This window comes from Danio rerio, chromosome 12 (assembly GCF_049306965.1).
Source record: "Danio rerio strain Tuebingen ecotype United States chromosome 12, GRCz12tu, whole genome shotgun sequence".
In the NCBI taxonomy this organism is placed as follows: domain Eukaryota; kingdom Metazoa; phylum Chordata; class Actinopteri; order Cypriniformes; family Danionidae; genus Danio; species Danio rerio.
The window spans coordinates 35,768,143-35,788,888 of record NC_133187.1 but is presented as its reverse complement, the minus strand read 5'-3'; the positions used below and the strand labels follow the sequence as shown (position 1 = coordinate 35,788,888).

Below are 20,746 nucleotides of genomic sequence, written 5' to 3'. Positions count from 1 at the left end.
AAAAAGTATTATAAGACATACTGTGAAAATGTCCTTGCTATGTTAAACATCAATTTGAAAATATTTAAAATAGGGAAAAAAAATTAAAAGGGGGGCAAATATTTCTGACTTCATCTACATTTATTGTCGCAGTCGTGTAAATGAGCAGTTTAAGCCTTTTTTATGTTTATCCAGATCTTATTTTCATTCAACTCCAGCAATAGCTGGATTCCTTCATCCATAATATTATGGTTTTCCTGGAATATTCTACAACTTTTGTGAGGCATATATGGAATTTCTGCCCAAGTGTGAATGAAACAGGCATTATATGCATTTAAAGTGCTACAATGCCCACATCAACCTATTTTGAGGAAAGCTAAAAATCTCCCACTAAAGAAATTTGAAGTAAATACATTTCTAGCATTTAATTCTTTATTTTTTTGTACTATTTTTGATACAATTGTTTTAAAAAAAAAGCCCATGGAATATCAATATTTTGTAAGGTATTGAATTTAGAAATTCCAGTATCTTGACAACACTACACCTCAGTTAATCACTCTGTCCAAATAAACATGTGTGTAGCTTTGTATCACATTGGATAACAACTTGGTCTATAAAATAAATCATATTTTCAGATTTGAAGACATGCAGAAATTTTTGTTTTCAAAAAACAAACAGAAACTACAAATCAGGAGAGGAGATAGGAGGCTCAAGGGGCATGATATGGCTCATAACAGAATAGTAAATAAGAAGTGGGTAATTTATCAATTTTTTTTTCCTTTTTGGTGTTACAAGTCACAAAGCTTCACAATTTATTGTTATAGACTGTCAACTCAAAAACCATATATTTATCATTAAACCATCTCTAATCCTATTATTAAGATTAAAGTAGATCAACTTATGAAACTGTTTTTTTTTTTTTTTTTTTTTKGGGGGGGGGGGGGGGGGGGTCTTTGGGGCTAAGCCCCTTATCCCTTTCGACCCTAGCAACGCCCCTGGTGTGAATAATGATGCAACATATCAGTCTGTGTTTTGGCTTCTGATGATGCGAAGTCTTGTCAAGTCTGGATGAGGTAAAACGTGACCTTAAATACATGCTAATGAATAGCCCTGTGAGCAATGCAGCAGTCTGTGTTGTGTTTTGTTTCACCAGGGTTTTACACTTGCGTAATATACACGAGAACGAGGACACAATGGCCTTTGAGGCTCACGGTGTGGCCATTACTTTGTACTGAACTCTTATTATCCAACTATGTCTAGGTATACCCAGATTTTCTTTATAGGGCACAGATTATACAGACTTCACGTATGCAGTTCTTCATTCTTGTCCATTTGATGACTAGTCTATTACTAGACTAGACATCTACTAGATTTTTAGCATATGTTTAGATGTATATTATACTCTAATTTTGAATGCAAAAATAATATTGGGCACTTTTAAATCTTATTGGGCCAGAAATACAGATTTGCTTTCCAAGTTATTAAGATTGAGCTTCAATTTAGTTTTTATTGTAGAAAGACAAAGGACTCATCAATGTGAATTTATTTATTTAATGATTAATTCAGATTCTGAACTCACAGCGGTTGCCATATGGTTGATGATGAGTTTAATGCCAAGGACTGAAACCAATCAGCGTCTGTCATCGGTGTTTGGACATAATGCTCATTAAAAGACTGAAGGAGCGCAACTTCAGATGGTTTACTTTAAATTATTTGAAATGAAATACATTTAATGTCAAGTTACGTTTATTTAAGGTTGTATCAGAGATGCAGCAATATATGCGAATAAATACAAATCTTGATATTTTTCACTCCTAAGGATGAATACAAAAACAAAAGGCAAACAAATACCATGAACGGCTGATCTTATGTTAAAACCTAAAAACTGCTGAAATAGGCAGATGTTTTTTTTTACTCACACAACCTCTGTTTTTACCTCTGTACAACCTCTGGATAACTGTGCTTCCTGTTATACTGGTATACGTGTAAAGTACTTTGAGTTTAAAGGGGCTGTACAAAATAAAAGTATTATTATTATTTTTATTGTTATAATTATTAAAAGCTTAAGGTTAGAGGAGGTGTTTTATTTTCTTTATTCAGTTGAACACTCTGTAAAGTTTTAGCTTAAATGCCGATTCATAAAAGTCAATGGTTATACTCGCACATTTAAAGTCAAAAAAGCTTATATAAGCAAAAATGAAGCAAAAGATGAATATGTATAAGAAAGTAAACAATATTTACAAGATTACTACTTTTAATACTTTTAATATGTTACTTCTTGCATACAATACAACACAGATCTTGTTAGTGAATGCATTATTATGCTATTTATGGCATATATGCAATATATATGTAAATTACAAATATGACTTACAAGTTCATGTTTGGATTTCACCTATATAAAATATGTCATATATAAACATATTTGAAAATATTGCATAGCAAAATATTGTTTATTTGTAAAGCACTTTTTGCAACAATTATCATTCCAACAATTATCATTCCTTTTCAAAAGGTGCATGTTATTCCTTTACAATCAGAATCGGTTCATTTGTACATTTACAGTGCTAAAATTGTAAGATCAAGAGCCCAAAACTGAGTACATCCAAAATATGTCAGTGAAAAATATTGAATACAATTTTAATAAAGAGGAAAAATTAAGAAAACATAAAAAAATGTCAAATGTATTTGTAATTTAGTAGTTAATATTAAATATTTTTCTTTTGCAATAACTAAGTTTGAATGTAATTGTGTTGTCTTTTTATTCCTACACCTTTCTTACTTGCCAATAATCTGCCAATGTAGTAAGCAAAATAATCTTCCTCCAAAAGTAAAAATGTTGCTTATACCTCATTGGCTGATTGTATAACTTGTAAGGAAAAACTCACTTAATTTTGACATTTCTTAAAACATGACAATATTTTTTGCGATCTAGAAATTGCTTCTTGATTTAAGAATTATTAGACATTTTCCAGTGTTTGGTGACCACACTCTTATTTTAATTAACATCACTGTTTAATAATACTGTTTTGTTTAACTGCACCAAAATGTATTGTCTTTATTTACTGAGAAATAGACAAAATAATCATTTTCAAAAGGAGGTGTAGTTAGACAATAAATAGTTTACTTTTTAAAAAGGCAATGCCTATTTGATATCTACATATACAGCTGAAGTCCAAATTATTATCCCTCCTGTGATTTCTTTTCCTTTTACAAACATTTTCCAAATGATGTTTAACAGATCAATGAATTTTTGACAGTATTTCTTATAATATTTTATCTTCTAAAGAAAGTCTTTTTTGCTTTTATTTTGGCTAGAATAAAAAAAACAAAAACATTTTATGCAATATTACTAGCCTCCTTAAGCAATATTTTTTTCTATTGTTTACTAGGAATGGACCTGACGGTATGAAAACCTTGGATAAAAATAACACAGTTTTATGGTATTGTGGTTACTGCTCTAAAATATGTTATTTTTAAATTTCTGGGTAAAAAATAAAACCTTTCCCCTCTTTAAACACAATTTTATTTTGAGGAGCGTTTAAATTATTTTGGTGTAGTAAACACATTAGGCTGAATAATTCAAGTAAATCATTGACTTCTGCTGTCTTAATTTGTTTCAAAAACACTGATTTCTTCACAATTTATAACAGCATCTTATATTTCTGCTGGAGATACTGTTGGCCTTAATATCAACAACAAAAAAATTTAAAAATCTCACATATACCTTTGGAACGGTATAGCAGAAAAGTTTGACGGTTTTAAAACCTTGACTTTTCCAAACCGCGGTAATCCTTGAATACGGTTATCGTTCTACGCCTGGTCTACAGAACAAACCACACAATGATTTGACTAATAACCCTAACTTGCCTATTTAACCTAGTTAAGCCATTAAATGTCACTTTAAGCTGAATAACTAGTATCTTGAAAAAATGTAGTCAAATATTATGCACGGTCAACATGGCAAAGATGAAATAAATCACGTAATGAGTTATTAAAATTATGTTTAGAAATGTGTTGAAAAAAATCCTCTTTCTATTAAGCAGAAGTTAGAAAATATGCAGATGCATGTTCTTTTATCAGATGGGATGTAGATGGTATGTATGCTAATGGGACGTGCAGCTAATGGGATTGAATTCATTTTAAAATCCTGGCAAAGCTTGAAGACAGTTGTGTAACGCTGATCACGTCTCCCCCCGACTGTTCTCACCCAATGTCACTATTTATTTAGTCAGCTCTTGCCCCCTAGCAAACACGACTCCTATTGGACACATGACCACAGCGGCTGCCCGCCTCAGTTTATTTGGACCAGGGCTGGAGTGAGTCAACAGTCAAGTCACACTCACACACTTGTGCAACAAAAAGGTTTGCAGCAAGAGGTGAGTGTTATAATGCTTACCTCTTGCTGTGTGTCCTTGGGCCATAAACACAGTCACCTACCCACCCACACACTGTCATATTTTCATATGTCATACATTCGAAATCAATTTGACACTAATATACAATGAATATACTATTGCTGCAAGTTCAGACAGACACTTGCGCCCTGTATTTGCATGTTATTGAGTTGGCACAAAGGTTTTGTGGTTGAAACTTGGTTCCAGTCGTCTTTCTAGGGAACAGTAAACAAACTGCACACACAAACACAACAGGAGGCCTTGAGCGATGTGTTGACTCTGCTCATGGATTTGTTCCCTCAGTGATGCAGAGTCTGTCTGTTTTTATAGTTATAGACTGGTGCACGTGGAAAGGCAGTTGGTTCACTTGTCTGGGAGCCCACAGGCTATTTTTCATGAGACCGTTGTTTGACGTGATGTTATGAATAACAACAGCTCTAAAACAAAGTTGATTTTAGAAAATCTGATCATTGAGTGCTTTGTGGAGTTTAAGGAAATACATGCAAGCAGTTCAGTGCAAATGTCAATCGTTCCATGCAAAAAATAAAGCTTTCACCAAAATAGCAAAAGTTTTTTTGTGTAGGCTTGTATTTTACAGTCAAAGGGCCCTATTATAAACCCCGGCGCAAAGCGTGACGCAATTGTTGTTTGCTAGTTTCAGCTCGCCGCAAGAGTCATTTTGACGTTTTGCACCACGCTGTTTAAATAGAACATGCATTTGCGCTCATATGTGCGCCCATGGGCGTTCTGGTCTAAAAAAGGAGGTGTGTTAAGGCACATTGCTGGCACATTGCTATTTTGAGGAACTATAATAGACTGCACAATAGACCAGCTCAAAACAGGTCTAAAGTCCAGCGCAGAGCGTGTTAGTTGTGCGCATACCTTACACATTGCTTAATACACACAGAATGTACAGCAATACGCAAATATCTTTACAAATGAAAAAGAATTAAAGGAATAAAATATTACAAAAAAGATTATTTTCTACATAAATATAAAAACAGCCGCCTCCATGCCTTCTTCATCTTGGGGGGCTTTTTTATTCATGACAATTTGCTTTTGTATAATGTTATTATTATTAGTAGTAGTATTTATTTCATGTATATTTATATTTTGTTTATTAAAAACAAGCTTAGAATTGTCCACCTGTCAGGTTTTAGACCATATGGGGCACAGCATGTATTAGGATATAACTCAGTTTTTTTAACCCACACTTCAATATTATTGTTCATTTACTGTATTTGTCTGCTGGAAATTAGAACTGAATTTAGAAATAGTTTTGAAACAAATCTTTGAGCTTCACAAACTAAATTAATTATGTATAGGCTAATGGATGTGCGTACAACATGTTTTCCTATGCACGAAAGAGAGTGAAAGTGAAAGTAGATTATGAGAATGTCTCTCATTCTTGCGCTGCAGATGCTCTGTTTAACTGTTTTCTTGCTAGTGTAATGCTCAGTTTTTTCACTTTTAAAGTCCATCATGTAAATAGCAAATGGGAATGGGAGATGAGGCTCTGATTGGTTTATTCTTAAAACACACCTATAACTCATTACGAAAATAAGTCCAACCCTTTTAGACCATGCGCCACGGCGCAAAGCGGATTTTTCCATCCTTATATTAGCAAAAGTGGATTCTGACACGCCCTAAATGCGTTTGCGCCCTGCGCTTTGCATTTTGTGCATGGATCGTCAAAATAGAGCCCTATGTTTCCATCCACCTATTTTTATTTGAATTTTCAAAATGTATACGCATCTTGCCGTTTCCATCAAACATTTTTCATGCAATAATAAGTTGGACAAACTGAACTTTTGTTCGATAAGAAAAAATGTGAATAAACTACGATGGAAACACTTTTACTAAATATATTGCAATATGTGCATAAAACAGTCATGTCATTTTGTTAAAAGAGATCATGTGAAGATAAAAATGTGTGTGATGCCATTTCAGTATTATTATTATGTTTCTAATAACCTCCAGAACTGTCTTGAGCATCTGCACTCCACATCTCATGCCCACGTCTGTTCATTATGTGTCAGCATTGTCTTCAGAAGCGCAAGTCACTTGTTAAATATGAAAACAGACACACACAGCTTCTCCTACTGCAGCAAATAACGTTTTTCTTTTTGATATTTGCCGCCATTTAATTATAAAGTGATGATTTTGTTCCCTTTGACTCATTAGATGGAAACGGTGCTTTATTCTTAAATCTTTTATGCAAATTTCCAGGTTTTCTAACACAGCTGCTGGCTACCAGCAATCAATTTTTTTTTAATGGAAAAGAAACTTGAAAAAAAAGGCTGGAATCACATGAGGGAAAGTAAATAGTGCACAAGTTTTTATTTTTAGGTGAACTATCCTTTTAAAGGAGTGACATTTTGTGGTCATAGTGCTGCTATAAACCATCCTGTTAGTTTGAAAACTTAACATGTTCTTGCCATCTTAAAAAAAATATAGCTTATATTGAAGCCAGTCTGCCAACTTGTTTATAAGTGTGGCTAAACTCCGCCTTCACATTTAAAGACACCTCCTTCAAACAGCACTGCTGGTTTAGCCCCGCCCACAAATAAACACAAAAATATTATTTACATCAAATATTCCCTTAAAGTCAGTTTGCAAAAAACACTGCCTCTTTGCTTATACTGTTCTGTGGTCTACCATTGGTATTTTGGTTGTCAGTTACTTGCACGTACAGACTGAATGTATAATTTGCATGCGCATGAAGTCACACATGTGTATGGTTTTCACAAAATCATATTTTTTTAGTTCACATGGAGACGATCATGAAGTGAATTCATTGAATTCACACATTGAAACACATCATAAGGTGCTCAAGATACAGTTGTTAAGTACGGTTAACCAAAGGGCCAAGGCTAAAACACATAAAGGATTATCCATTTTTAGCTGAAAACTGTGTGGTGCAGATTTTTTCTTTATTTAAGTGTCAAGATTGAAATGTTAGGATTATGCAGACTTTTCATTTCTCAATATACATTTCTCAGCTCAAAACAATGACAGCCTAAATAAAGGACATTTTATTCCACATAGGAACATTTACAGTGAAACCATGCAACAAGGAGAGGTAGCAAGCTGTAATCGTCATGGCAACCATATACCTTCATGCTTATGTTTTTTTTTTTTTAAATGAGGACTTGACAGCTTCATTTTTAAATAAAAATAATAATAAGGTAAGATTTATTTAGACAGCAGGCTCATTCTGAAAACGTGCCTCTATATACATTTTTGTAGAGCACCAAATAAGTCCAAGGAGCTACATTTTTTGCAGTTTTTGTATTTGCGAATCCGCCAGAGGCCGCTGTGTATGCTTTTTTAGATCTCAAATTTGTTTCACGAGTGCCGTTCATGCCTGCTGTTCTCACGTAAATCTGTCTCGACTGACTGATTGACTCACCCTCCGCCTTCCCTAAACCCAACCAATAGCGTTTTAAAAAGTAATCCAAAAAAATAAAAGCCCTCACCTGGTTTTTACCACATTTTAAGATTTTACCACATTCTCACCCTGTTATTTACTTGTTTATTTTATTTTTTTGGCTTTTGTTTTTGTCTTACCCGCTTTCTGGAACCTTTCTTAACCAAACTCAAACCCGTCGTCGTGGTCAACTCCTCTCTGCGTCTCAAGTCCACCGTTGTACATGGCAAGCTAACTGGACTTACTGGTAACAGGAAAGCAGTCCATATGGAGGTAAGCGATCAGCTCGTAAGCGCAAAAAGGAACAGTGTCATACCGCCCCAGATCGTTCGTTTTAAAGGCGATATGCAGCCATACGTACTTCTGGCTACATAATTCATGATCTCCAGAAATGTATATAGGGCTACGTTTTCAGATCGAGTCTATCTTACATGTATGTGTGATGTTTGTGTATATATATATATATATATATATATATATATATATATATATATATATATATATATATATATATATATATATATATATATATATATATATATCTATATCTATATATATCTATATAAATATATCTATATATCTATCTATCTATATATATATCTATATATATATATATATATATATATATATATATATATATATATATCGCATATGCATATATCTATATATATCTATCTATATATATATATCTATCTATATATATATATATATAAAGGGTGTCAAAATTAATTGTTTCTGTGGTGCACTGTGATGCAGACGCGGACAATTCGGTATTGATTCAGTAATAATCATAACCGGTTATTATGTACTGAAGTCATTTATCTCATATGCGATATGTCGTTGTAGCTTACTATCTTACTAAGCTTACTTGTAGCTCTATCTACTTAAAAACACAGAAATTGAGCAAAATTTCACTGCGTGTGTGTTTGCTGGACAGTCCTTCGCTGACACTTAAAGCAGAAGCCCCTATTTCACTGCGATTGAGGGAATAAAACTAAACTCAATTTCTCTCTCTCTCATATATAATCATCTTTCTTAATGACAAACAAATCACTTATCCCTTTGTAATGCTTTTTTGTAATTATAAACTTTTATATTTAAAAGGTGCTGTCTGAATAGATTTTGTTATTATTTTGAAAACAAATAAAGCGACCAAGTCCTCCATTAAAACAAACATGAGAATAAAGATATATTATATATCATATCAGCTTGGATGCACAAAAAATTGGAGTAAATTTTACAGTATTACTGACGACTAAAATTGCCAGTATTACTGTAAATTTTACAGAAATTATTTATAGTGCATATTATAGACCAGGGATGTCCAAACTCGGTCCTGGAGGGCCGGTGTCCTAGAGAGTTTAGCTCCAACCCTAATTAAACACACTTAAACCAGCTATTCAAGCTCTTACTATTTGAAACTTTCTGGCGGGTGTGTTGAAGCAAGTTGGAGCTAAACTCAGCAGGACACCGGGCCTCCAGGGCTGACTTTACACACCCCTTTTATAGACCATTATATAGATTATAGATTAAACATTTATAATAATAAACATAAACAAAATATGTGCCTACATAAAATGCATACCAAAAAAAGAGCATTAATATCAAGTAACATAATAGAAAAGAATGCTTATTTTCTGGAAAACAATTAGGTAAAACTGTTTATAGCGTCTTCTTTTTTTTGCTGTTTGCACCAGACAAAACACACAGAAATTAAAATACAGCCATTCAGAAGCACAGAATATGCACAAAATGGTAAGGTTTATAATCTAATTAATACATATGAAACCTCTTTAACAATATTAAATGTATTCTGACAGTGTGGAAAATCTATATAGGAAACATCAAAGAAATTTTAGACACTTAAACCTCATCTGATACTACGAATGTCAAATTTAATGTAATTGATCTAATAGCTTAGTCTAAACCACAGTTATTCTGTGTTTCCTGATGTGCATATATATGGAGGGGGGGGGTATATATGGGGTAATAGCTGTTAAAAGTATTTTTCTCTTTGATTGTAAAAACTGTAAATTTCCATTTTCGGAAATAAAAACTGAATTACAAGAAAAACAATATTCAATGCCCTTGCTGAATCAGCGATTTGTGTTGGCTTGCACTGTTCTGAAGATTCATTTCAAACGGTTTATTTTATTTACAAGTCCTGAGGTGAACTATCTGCTGCTGCTTTCAGTAGTATGGCATTATCTGTCATGTACAGTAGCTAGCATTTACCGCTGAATAAAGCACCTGAGGTGATCATTGTCAGTTTTCTGTTGTTCAGCTGTAAGAAATAGAAGCTGTTTCTAAAATATCAATTTCAGGTGTTGATTAGAACAAAAACTCCTTTTAGTATGGAAAATATTCCTTCTATTGTGTGCCGTTGCTTTTAGTTCGAACACAATTTAAATCAGCCTTTAGGCTCAATAGTCAGAAACACTCTTGTTGGTCCTCAATCTGGCAACCTGTGCTTGCATGTGTTTTGATTCAGAAATCCAATACTTATTTCAACCACTGGGTGTCAAACTTACATACTGCACATTTAATAATGGACAAAAAGGTATCTTGGTTTACTTGGGAAGTGTATCTACTTTATACTTAGATCATTTTATAAATGTAGTACGTTTTGCAGGTTTACTAAGCCTTACTAATTTGTAAAAGAGAGCCCATGCAGTCAAACAAGAAACACGAGCAGTATATTTGCATGAATATATAGTTAAGCAGGCATTATGCAAAAATATTGGAGCCCTCGGTGTCACGATTGAGTCGTTAAAATCAAGTATGCTGGAGCGAAAAAAACGTGACAGTTGCACAAAGCATAAAGTATGGCCAAATTATAGCTCTGGCAGCATTCCCTTTTTCATTAAACCCTGATATGTGGTTATTAAAAAGTAGTCGTGGTATGGCTGCAGATGTGTGAGTGTGTGTGCGCGCACGTGCAAGGACAAGCTTTTGTGTGATCCCTCCATTTATCGTCAGCTCTGCACTCATCACTGTGTTTGTTAGAGTCCCTATCTTTCTCTGTCTACACAATGAGACACACATATTAACTGCACACACAGAACGTCGTCACTTCGCCTGAGGTCTTGAATCGTGTTTGCATAACTTAATATTTTCTTTCCTGTTATGAGTAATATTAGCCTCTGGCCTCCCACGCGCTCGGCAACCCGTAGGTCTGTTCCGACCTTTCTTTGATTGACAGTTTAGATCCTCATAGCCTTGACTTCAAGCTTTATAATGCCACTCATTGTCATTCTAGCTCATAAATCTCAGTATGTTGTAAGCTGTGCTTAGATCTGGCATTCGGTGGAGATGTGGACTACACTTGAATTATATTGTTGAAGTTGGTGTTTTATTACTGCATCATTTCAGAAAATGAACTGCACTAATTGTTTGACTCACTTAAAAAGGAATCGATTCACAACTGTAATTCATTCAGGAATTGAATCATTTGTTATGTAATTGGACTCTATTGACTCTGCTGTTACTGTCTGAGTCTGATTCACTAAAAAGAACGAACGCATAACAACCATTCATTCAGGAACTGAATCATTCATTCGGGAATTTTATTAAATTGGTAGCGAAGTATGCTTTTGATTTAGTGAATCGATTTACAAGACCCATTTGTTCCAGAATTAATAGTTTTTTTTTTCTTGGACTACATTTGTTGCTTTGCTTTTGATTCATTAAAGAACTGACTCAACTGTCATTCATTCATTCATTCATTTTCTTTTTGGCTTAGTCCCTTTATTAATCTGGGGTCACCACTGCGGAATGAACCGCCAACTTATTTAGCATATGTTTTTTACGCAGCAGATGCCCTTCCAGCTGCAACCCCATCTCTGGCAAACATCACAGAACGCCAACTGACCCAGCCGAGACTTGAACCAGCAACCTTTTTGCTGTGAGGCGACAGCACTACTTACTCTGCCACCGCGTTTTGTCATTCATTTAAGACCTATAATAATAAAAGCCTGATGTATTGCTAAACTCATTAATAATATTAAGTGTTGCAGTGATAAATTCATCAGGTTTTGTTAAATATAATAAAATATCATCTGTATAGATATCTAATGAACAGTATTTGTAAAAATACTCCTGAGACGTCATCTCTACCCCTAGATTTTTTGCTAAGGGATTTTTATATAAGTTTTGATCAGCAAAATACATTTATCACTCAGATTTATTTTTTTAGTGCTGCAAATAAAAAAATTCCTTTTAATTCTATCAAATGCCTTTTCGGCATTGAGGGATACTATCCATCTTTGTACATTTTTCACTTTCAAATGATTTATTATATTTAAGAGCCTTTAAAAATTGGCTGAACCATATCTAGCTTTAACAAAACCCGATTGATCTGAGTGAATTAAGCAGGGGAACATTTTTTCCAGTCTGGTGGCAAGAAGTTAACATATAATTTTAGGATCAACTGGAAGTTGCGAAATTGGAAACAACAACAAACAAAAACAATAACAAAAATAATAATAATAATAATACTTTCCCAGGGATGGGTTGCGGCTGGAAGGGCATCCGCTGCGTAAAAACTTGCTGGATGGGTTGGCAGGTCATTCCGCTGTGGAGACCCCGGATTAATGAAGGGACTAAGTCGACAAAAAAATGAATGAATGAATAATAATACATTTTATTTATAATGCACCTTTCTTAGACTACAACAGTAGAAACAATAAAAGAAGAATATAAAACATCACATAATATCTTGTATTAATAACCTTGTCAGCCACAACACAAAAGAAATCACTAAAAATGATTCAGTAACCAAGAAGAAACCAGCTCACAGGATTTACGTTCCAACACAACCTAAAATCAATCAAATATTTCACATTGTTATTGGATGTCAAAATAACATAATCATTTGAAATTGGTCTACATTGACTGCAATGCATGCTTTTGATTCACTAAAAACACAGCTGTCATTTTATCAGGAATTGGATGATATTGGTTGCTCTATGCTTTTTGTGTTTGATTCACTGAAAAAAACAACTCACAAACAGTCATTTGTGTGTGTAACACATACTACACAATTTGGTCTGTGAGCTTTTGGTTTGGTTAGATACATTTGGGAATCAGATTACACTGACTGTCCAGTTTGGCTTTGATTCGTTTAAAAGAAACAAGTCTCTGTTATTCATTCATCATTCTGACTACACTAGTAACTCTATATGTTTTTTAGTTCTAAAAACAAGGGTCATTCATTCAGTACATTCATTACAACTATGCTATTCAAATACAGGCACCAAGTCACAACAGCCAATCATTCAGTTGAATAATTTGCTCCTGTATTGCACTATATTAGTTCAATTGTATGTTTCTGGTATGCACCTGACTCTTATTTATCTTAGTCATTTGTTCAGGAATCAAGCTACTAGTTACTCTGTATGTTTCAGAGAAATCAGATTACACTAATCCCTGTGATTTTGATTCCTTAAAAGGAATAGGTTTAGAAGAATAATTTAATGAGGAATAGGACAATACTGGTTAAACTGCACGCTTGTGGTTCACTAAAAAGAATCCGTCATATGAGCTTTTTTTCAGAAATCAATTAATTGAATTGAAAACATGAATTCATTTCATAACTGATAAAAGTCATTTGTTTGGGAACCAGAGTACACAACTTTTGCACTATAGGCATGACAAGTAAAAATAGAAACTGGCTCTAATGAACTGTTAGATATTCTAAATGTTTTTAGCAAGTTGCTATTGACCTTATCCCTAACATACGAGCGGGCACAGCCATTGGGCTCTTTTTGGCTTAAGACCTTCGTTCTCATTCACTTCCATTGATTTTAGACGTTATAAACAGCTTGTTGTGCTGCTTGATGCTGCGAACTGATATTTTCATTCGTTCATTCATATTTTTTTTCGGCTTAGTCCCTTTATTAATCTGGGGTCCCCACAGCGGAATGAACCGCCAACTTATCCAGCACGTGTTTTACGCAGCGGATGCACTTTCAGCAAACATCCATACACACTCATTCACACCTATACGCTACAGACAATTTAGCTTACCCAATTCACCTCTACTGCATGTTTTCAGACTTGTGTGGGAAATGGAGCACCCCTGGAAACCCGCAAACACGAGCAGAACGTGCAAACTCCACACAGAAACGCCAACTGACCCAGCCGAGGCTCAAACCAGCGACCTTCTTGTTGTGAGGCGAACATGCTACCCACTGTGCCACCATGCAGCCTACTGATATTTTCTAATTATATTATTTTACTTTTTAAGTATAGTCATGAACTCACTTGTTTGTACACTCTCAGGAATAAATGTGCGCGAGTTGTCACTGGGGTGGTACCTATTTAAAAGGTACACATTTGTACTTAAAGGGTCCATATTGGTACCTCAAAAGTATATATTAGTAACTTACAATTTTAAGAGGAACACTTTATACTTCTTAGTCACTAATATGTACCCTTAAGGTAATATGGACCTTTTAGGTACAAATTTGTACCTTTTGAAAAGGTACCACTCTAGTGACAGCTTGCATACCTTTATTTCTGAGAGTGTAGAGCAAGTATATATGCTGTTTATTAACCCTAGTCATTTTTCCCATAGCCAACTGAATCAGATGTTTTAAAACAATCGCAAAATCGACACACTTTCGCATTGCAGAATGTGGTCAATACGGTTCTTTATGAACTATTTTGGCAGATCAATTCCAGTCATGTGACTTCATGTTTTCATTCACAGCTTTTTTAATAATCATTTGAATTATTACAAATACACACTGATGGGCAAAACATGATGTGGCACAAAACACTTATGCTGTAATTTTCCTGATTCCAAGTACTTTGTATTGGATGCTGGATTTGTTGTATTTTGCTGCTGATAGACTTTAGCACCGGGGGATGGTGTTTTGAGAGGCAGGGGAAGGGCATTTGAGGGGTACCATGGTTGATGTGTGGCCTAATACTGCCAAGTCTCATCAGTATTGCCGACCCGACTCTCAGTATGGGGCAGAAAAATCCCAGCGTGCAGTGGTGTGGATGGGCAAGACAAAACCTTTACCCTTCAGTATGTGCCGGGGTTTAATTTATGTCCTTAATTTGAGGAAGCAGACCACCTAAGTCAACGGCGCATTAAAATGTCAGAGAGACACTTTATCACTGCGCATAATCCACTGCTTTTTTACAACCCTCATTTTGCCCTCTCTTTCCCTTCTTTTGAGTGGGCAAACATTTCTTTTTGACAATAAAGTTAGATCTCATATTGAGGCAAAAACTGGGTCACATCAAGTGCAAATCATGCCATGAATCTTCTTGAGTCTTTCACCAGCCCAGCTTTGCTTTATTATTTTATTTTCATGGTCATATCACCATTCAATGCATTCTTTGGTTTATTTGAAGATTCGTCTCTTCAGCCATTCATCTCAGTTAAAAGATTTCCAATAATGCATCGAGTGGGTCTCTATGTTGTTGACACGATTTGGTCATGTTTGTCCCCGTTTTTCTAACTGGGTCTCTCTCGCTGTTTTGCAGGGCTGCTGGGTTGTAATCATTTCCAAGGAGCCGCATTGAACTACAGCTCTCTGCTACTGGAAGATGGGCCAGGAGTGCTGTATGTTGGGGCCAGAGAGGCTATTTACAAACTAGACACTGCCAACATCTCCGACACCAATAACTCTCTTACTGTGAGTCCTTCTTTTGTCACTTTAAAGCGATATGTCACACAAAAATAAAAACTGCTGTTGATTTTCTCGCCCACAGGATATTCAAGATGTAGGTGACTTTTCTTCTTCAGTGTAACTTTAAATACGATTTTCAAGCTAAAAGCAGGGTCAGTGGTGACTTAGTAAATGCATGTCAATGGCTACAAGCACTTTAAAGGGGACCTATTAAGCAAAAATTACTTTTATAAGGGCTTTAAACACAGTTGTGTGGCAGCAGTCTGTGAATATAACCAGCTACTAATGGTGAAAATGTTTTCGTTTTCTCTCCAGGAACACTTTGATTGACATTCTCCCTTTGTATGTGTCATCAGAGGTGGAAAGCTCCGCCTATTAGTGATGATCTCTCCCTCATTAGCATAGGACGTTAGTCTGTTTTTTGAATCTGATGCTGACACATGCATATGCTGGCATTTGTAGCTGCGCCCTCTTTTTTTTTTTTTGGGAGAATATGTACAATTACAGAATGTTTGCAAATATATATAAAAAAGAATCCTCCACATTTTACGTATGCAAAAAAATAAAATAAATGAAAATAAATTAAAACAAAATATTTCCTTCTATAATAAAAACCGCACAATCTCATTTGAATTTAAAGAGACAGCCACCAAAACGGCACAATAAGGATCAATACCCAAAAGGGGCATTTCAAAGAGTATTAAGTAAAGTGTTTTAAAGCACAGATTAGGCATGAGGCGGTATAAGTTTCTGATGGTATGATAACCTTATCACGGTTTCACAGTATCACGGTATTGTGTTTACTGCTGTAAAATAATTAATTTTTACATGACAATAAAAAAACAACAACCCCCCCTCCCCATTTAACACAATATATTTTATTTTAGGAAACATTTATAATGATAATAATAATAATAATTCCTTACATATATATATAGCGCTCTCACATCTCCTCATCCACCACCAGTGTGCAGCATCCACCTGGATGACGCGACGATAGCCATTTTGCGTCAGACCACACACCACACATCAGCTGATTGGCGGAAAGGAGACAGAGCGATGAAGCCAATTATGATATAGGGAGGGTTAGGAGGCCACGATGGACAGAGGCCAGAGGGCAAATTTGGCCAGGATGCTAGGGTGAAACCCCTACTCTTTCTCGAAGAACATGCTGGGATTTTTAATGTCCACAGAGAGTCAGGACCTTGGTTTAACATCTCATCAGAAAGACGGCACTCACTGAGCAGTATAGAGTCCCTGTCACTATACATGGGCATTAGGACCCACACAGATCGCAGGTTTGGCGCCCCCTGCTGCCTCACTGACACCACTTCCGGCAGCAACCTAGCTTTTCCAAGTGGTCTCCCATCCAGGTACTGACCCGGCACACATATTTATTATATTTTGGAACAGTAAACATGTCAGGCTACATAATTAAAAAAAACATTTGACTTCTACTGTCTTTATTAGCTTCAAAAACAGATTTCCTTACAACACATAAAAAAACACTTAAAAAACCTTTACATATACCTTAGAAACGTTATAACAAGGACCTGGGGGGGCCAAGTCGGAGCACTCAATTTGGTCCCCCAGGCTCTGCGCCTGTTGGGAAAATTCCAAATTGAACCAAAACAATCAATTACAACTGGCTAAAGATTGCCAATTAAAATTGGGGATATTGCAACCTGAAGATCCTGGGAAGGCAACAAAGACAAAAAAAGAAGCGGTATAACAAAACATTTTTGTGGTTTTAATACCTTGACTTTTCCAAACTGCGGTAAACCTTGAAACTGATGATCGTCCCATGCCTAGCATAGATAGTAAGCACAACAAATTCTCTATCAGCAATCACACTAATCATCCAATCAGAATCAAAGAGAATTCCTATAAATAATCAAGCTCATCCTATCTCAGTTATCTTATCAACTTTGCATCCCTCTACCACCTCAACCCCACACCCTCAACCAGATCCATACCAAGTATTGCAGGGGGTGGGGGGTGGGGGGATTTCTGGGATCTGACTAGACGCTGAGCTCGTATTCCTCTCTGTCTCTCTTGCCCCAAGCTCAGAGCCCTCTCCCTGGACAGCACACCAAATATGCTTATTTTGATCTGTTTTCTATGTGTGGGTGAAAACTCGTGAAATCATCATTTGTGGGGCATTTTGAGCTGAAACTACACACTCTAGGGACATCCAAAACGTATTTTACATCTTGTAAAAAGGAGCATAATAAGTCCTATTGAAGAGTCAAAATATACATATATGCAAAGAAAGTTAATACTCGTGTCTCCTGATGATACATTGAGGCCTTATATGTGGAAACAATTGATAACATTACCTCTAATGTCATCAGGAGCCACAGGCATTCATTTTGTATTTTAATTTACCATTGACTCACATTTTATGAATAACTAAGTTTTAGTTTTAGCTGAAAATCTTCTTTAATTTTCTACTAAAGAAAAAAGTAACCTACATTATGAATGGCCTAAAGGTAATTCAACACCAGTTTTAAATTTTCGGATGAACTATCCCTTCAAATTTCAATTAATTTCATTCCTTTACAGTATACAACATGGTTTGGCTAACAGTTATTTTCCATATCTCTTTAATAGCTGGAATGGGCAGCATCTGCTGATCAGAAGAGGCAGTGCTTGAGCAAAGGAAAGAACAATCAGGTATCTCCAGTCTTCATTTGTATATATTATCTTCTTGTAAAAAATAGGTTAACTCAAGGTCACACATTTAATTGCAAATAACAAACACTACTGTATATAGCCAGTTTACCTAGCTTCAGATAGAAGCTTCTATTAAGGGTGATGTTTTTCATAACAGATAGTATTTTGGACATTAGTTTACTCAGGAACAGCTTTTGAAGCCTGAATGTGCCAATGTGTGTTTCTTAAAAAGTAAGGGATAATGTACATCTAGTCAGATGTTCTCGCAGAATAAAGCCCAAGATTCCTATAAGCAGCCAACAGGAAGCAAAAGCTGTTGTTTAAAGAATAGGAATCTACATCATGGCAAGTTGCATTCCACCATGTTTTTGAACATGCTCTAAAGCGCACAATGTAAATCAATGCAAATCACCACAAAAAAAAAAAAAGCGTTTTAAAGTAATACTTAAAGAGCCCATATTATACATGAAATAGGGTCATATCTTGGTTGTAAGGGTCTCCAACAACAGTTTAATATGCATGCAAGGTCAAAAAACACTTTCATGGTCTCATAATCTGCATTTATTTTTACCTAATTATCCCAGCGACTCCTGTATGAATCGTCCAGTGATTCATTTGTTCCCAAACCCCTCCTTAGCGCGAAGCTAATTTGCGCTGATTGGATCAATGACAGTCTGTTGCGATTGGTCGACTGCCTTCAGTCAGAGAGTGAAATGCCAAACAGCTAATCAGCAATCTAAAAGTAATCACAGTTCACACACGCTCGATAGTGTAGGCGTGGATTTTAGCTGCCAGTGGGTCAATGTAAATACAGACTATGGACTTGAAAATTCAGACGACTAACTATTTTATTGAGCAAAAACTCCAAAAACAGTTGAGGAGATCTCCTAGCTTCTCACTCTGCTCTTTTCACAGACACACACACACACACATATTGTGCACACACACACACACACGCGCGCACTTAACTCTGCTCCGGACGACAACGCGCGCGCACACACACACACACACACACACACACACACACACACGTTGTGTTGGCAAAACAAGCGTGAAGTGTTGCTTTTATAGTTTGCTGCAATTAAGTTTCGTTTTCATTTTCTCTCTGTGAGAGAGCAGACTCACGCGTGGATTAACAGTGTACGCGACGCGCGACAACAATAACTTACGTGTCTAAGGAGGATTATTGTTTACCTGAGAGCTGTTCTCATCTGCAAATGCTGAGATCCAGATTGTAGTCTCCTCTAAATAAAGACGCGGCTCTAGTTGCTGGTGATTGTCCTGTCTCTACAGATTTGGTAAGTGAGCGACCAGTGCTCTTTGTTTATTCAGTTCGTATTTTATTCGTATCAAACAAACTATTGCACCGAGTACAATAGTTAGCACTAACAGTTACAGCCAAACTATAACCTCGTGTTGGATTTTGTGACCGGAATAACACACGCGGCTTTCTGACGCTAACGTGACTTTGCACGCGATAAGAGAATATAGCCAGTTAACCTGATGCAGTACACGCGGTTACAAGTAACAAATCACAACTAAATACATTTGCAAGCTAGAGTCAACGAGGCAACTTTAATCGCACGTACTTACACTTGAGAAATGGAGGAAGAAAAATCCATCCTGACGTCCATCAGTAAGTTACACTTTACTGATCCTTCCTTTAACAAACGCTGATGAAGTATTCTTTGTAGCATGTAGTTTGCAGAAGTTTCCAATAGTTTCCAACTGCTTGACTATAATGCTGAGGTTTCATCTTTGGGTAGAGACTCAATATATCCATCTGCAGTGTGACTTCAATCGACCGGCATGTTTGTGTGCGTGTGTTTGTGGGTGTGTGTGTGTGTGTGTCTGGGTTTCTGCGTCAGAGGGCGGGGCCTCAGGTTTGAAATCTCCCGGGTTTGCGCGTGCACGTGAATAACTTGGTTTCGTTCGTACGTCATGGCGAAACGCCTAATGAATCGGTATCAAGGCGACTCGTTTGAAGCACTATGAGTCGACTCTTTTATAGATGAATCAACAGTTTTAAACACTGTACACTAACAGATTTAAGCCTTAGCTGGATACTTCACTTCACTTAGAGGTGTGTTACACACTACATGGAGGGGAATTTTCAAAAACCCATAATATGGGCTCTTTAAATTGAAGAACATCTTACAAACACTCACATAATAAAAGAGTAAATATTTAAAAATGCTCTTTGTGTGTCTGAGAAGCTGAAAATATTCCTTCCTTCCATAATATTTGATCTCCAGCGCTAAAGTAGAACTAAAAAAACGAGCACAGATGCAGAGGGAGCCGATCAAATAAATGAACCAGCTTATCCTTAAGTGACAGGATATCAACGAGCTGCCGCAAGGAAACTTTTCTTCTTTGTTTGTGATGTGATTGCTTATTGTTTAAATAATCAGTGTATAAATGATTCAATAAACCTGTAGAGAACCTGTCTCAAATTCCCAGAATGCATTGCACTGTGACAACACATTTCCAATCTCTATGGTGTACATTATCCAACTTATTAATTTGCCACAAAAGTAAACAGTTAAACATAAAACATTGATCTCCCTGCTGAAAAATCCAGCTTAAACCAGCCTAGACTGGTTGGCTGGTTTTAGTTG

The 20,746-nt window shown here is 35.9% G+C and overlaps 1 protein-coding gene across 1 annotated transcript in view; it reads left to right on the top strand.

The window, feature by feature from the left end:
- The window catches only part of sema4gb (sema domain, immunoglobulin domain (Ig), transmembrane domain (TM) and short cytoplasmic domain, (semaphorin) 4Gb), a 62,886-nt gene that overhangs the window by 15,502 nt on the left and 26,638 nt on the right, over positions 1–20,746 (top strand). The window contains exons 3-4 of the mRNA XM_003199631.7: positions 15,307–15,458; positions 18,066–18,128. Coding sequence (XP_003199679.2) covers positions 15,307–15,458; positions 18,066–18,128 — 215 coding nt within the window. The remainder of the gene's footprint in view (positions 1–15,306; positions 15,459–18,065; positions 18,129–20,746) is intronic.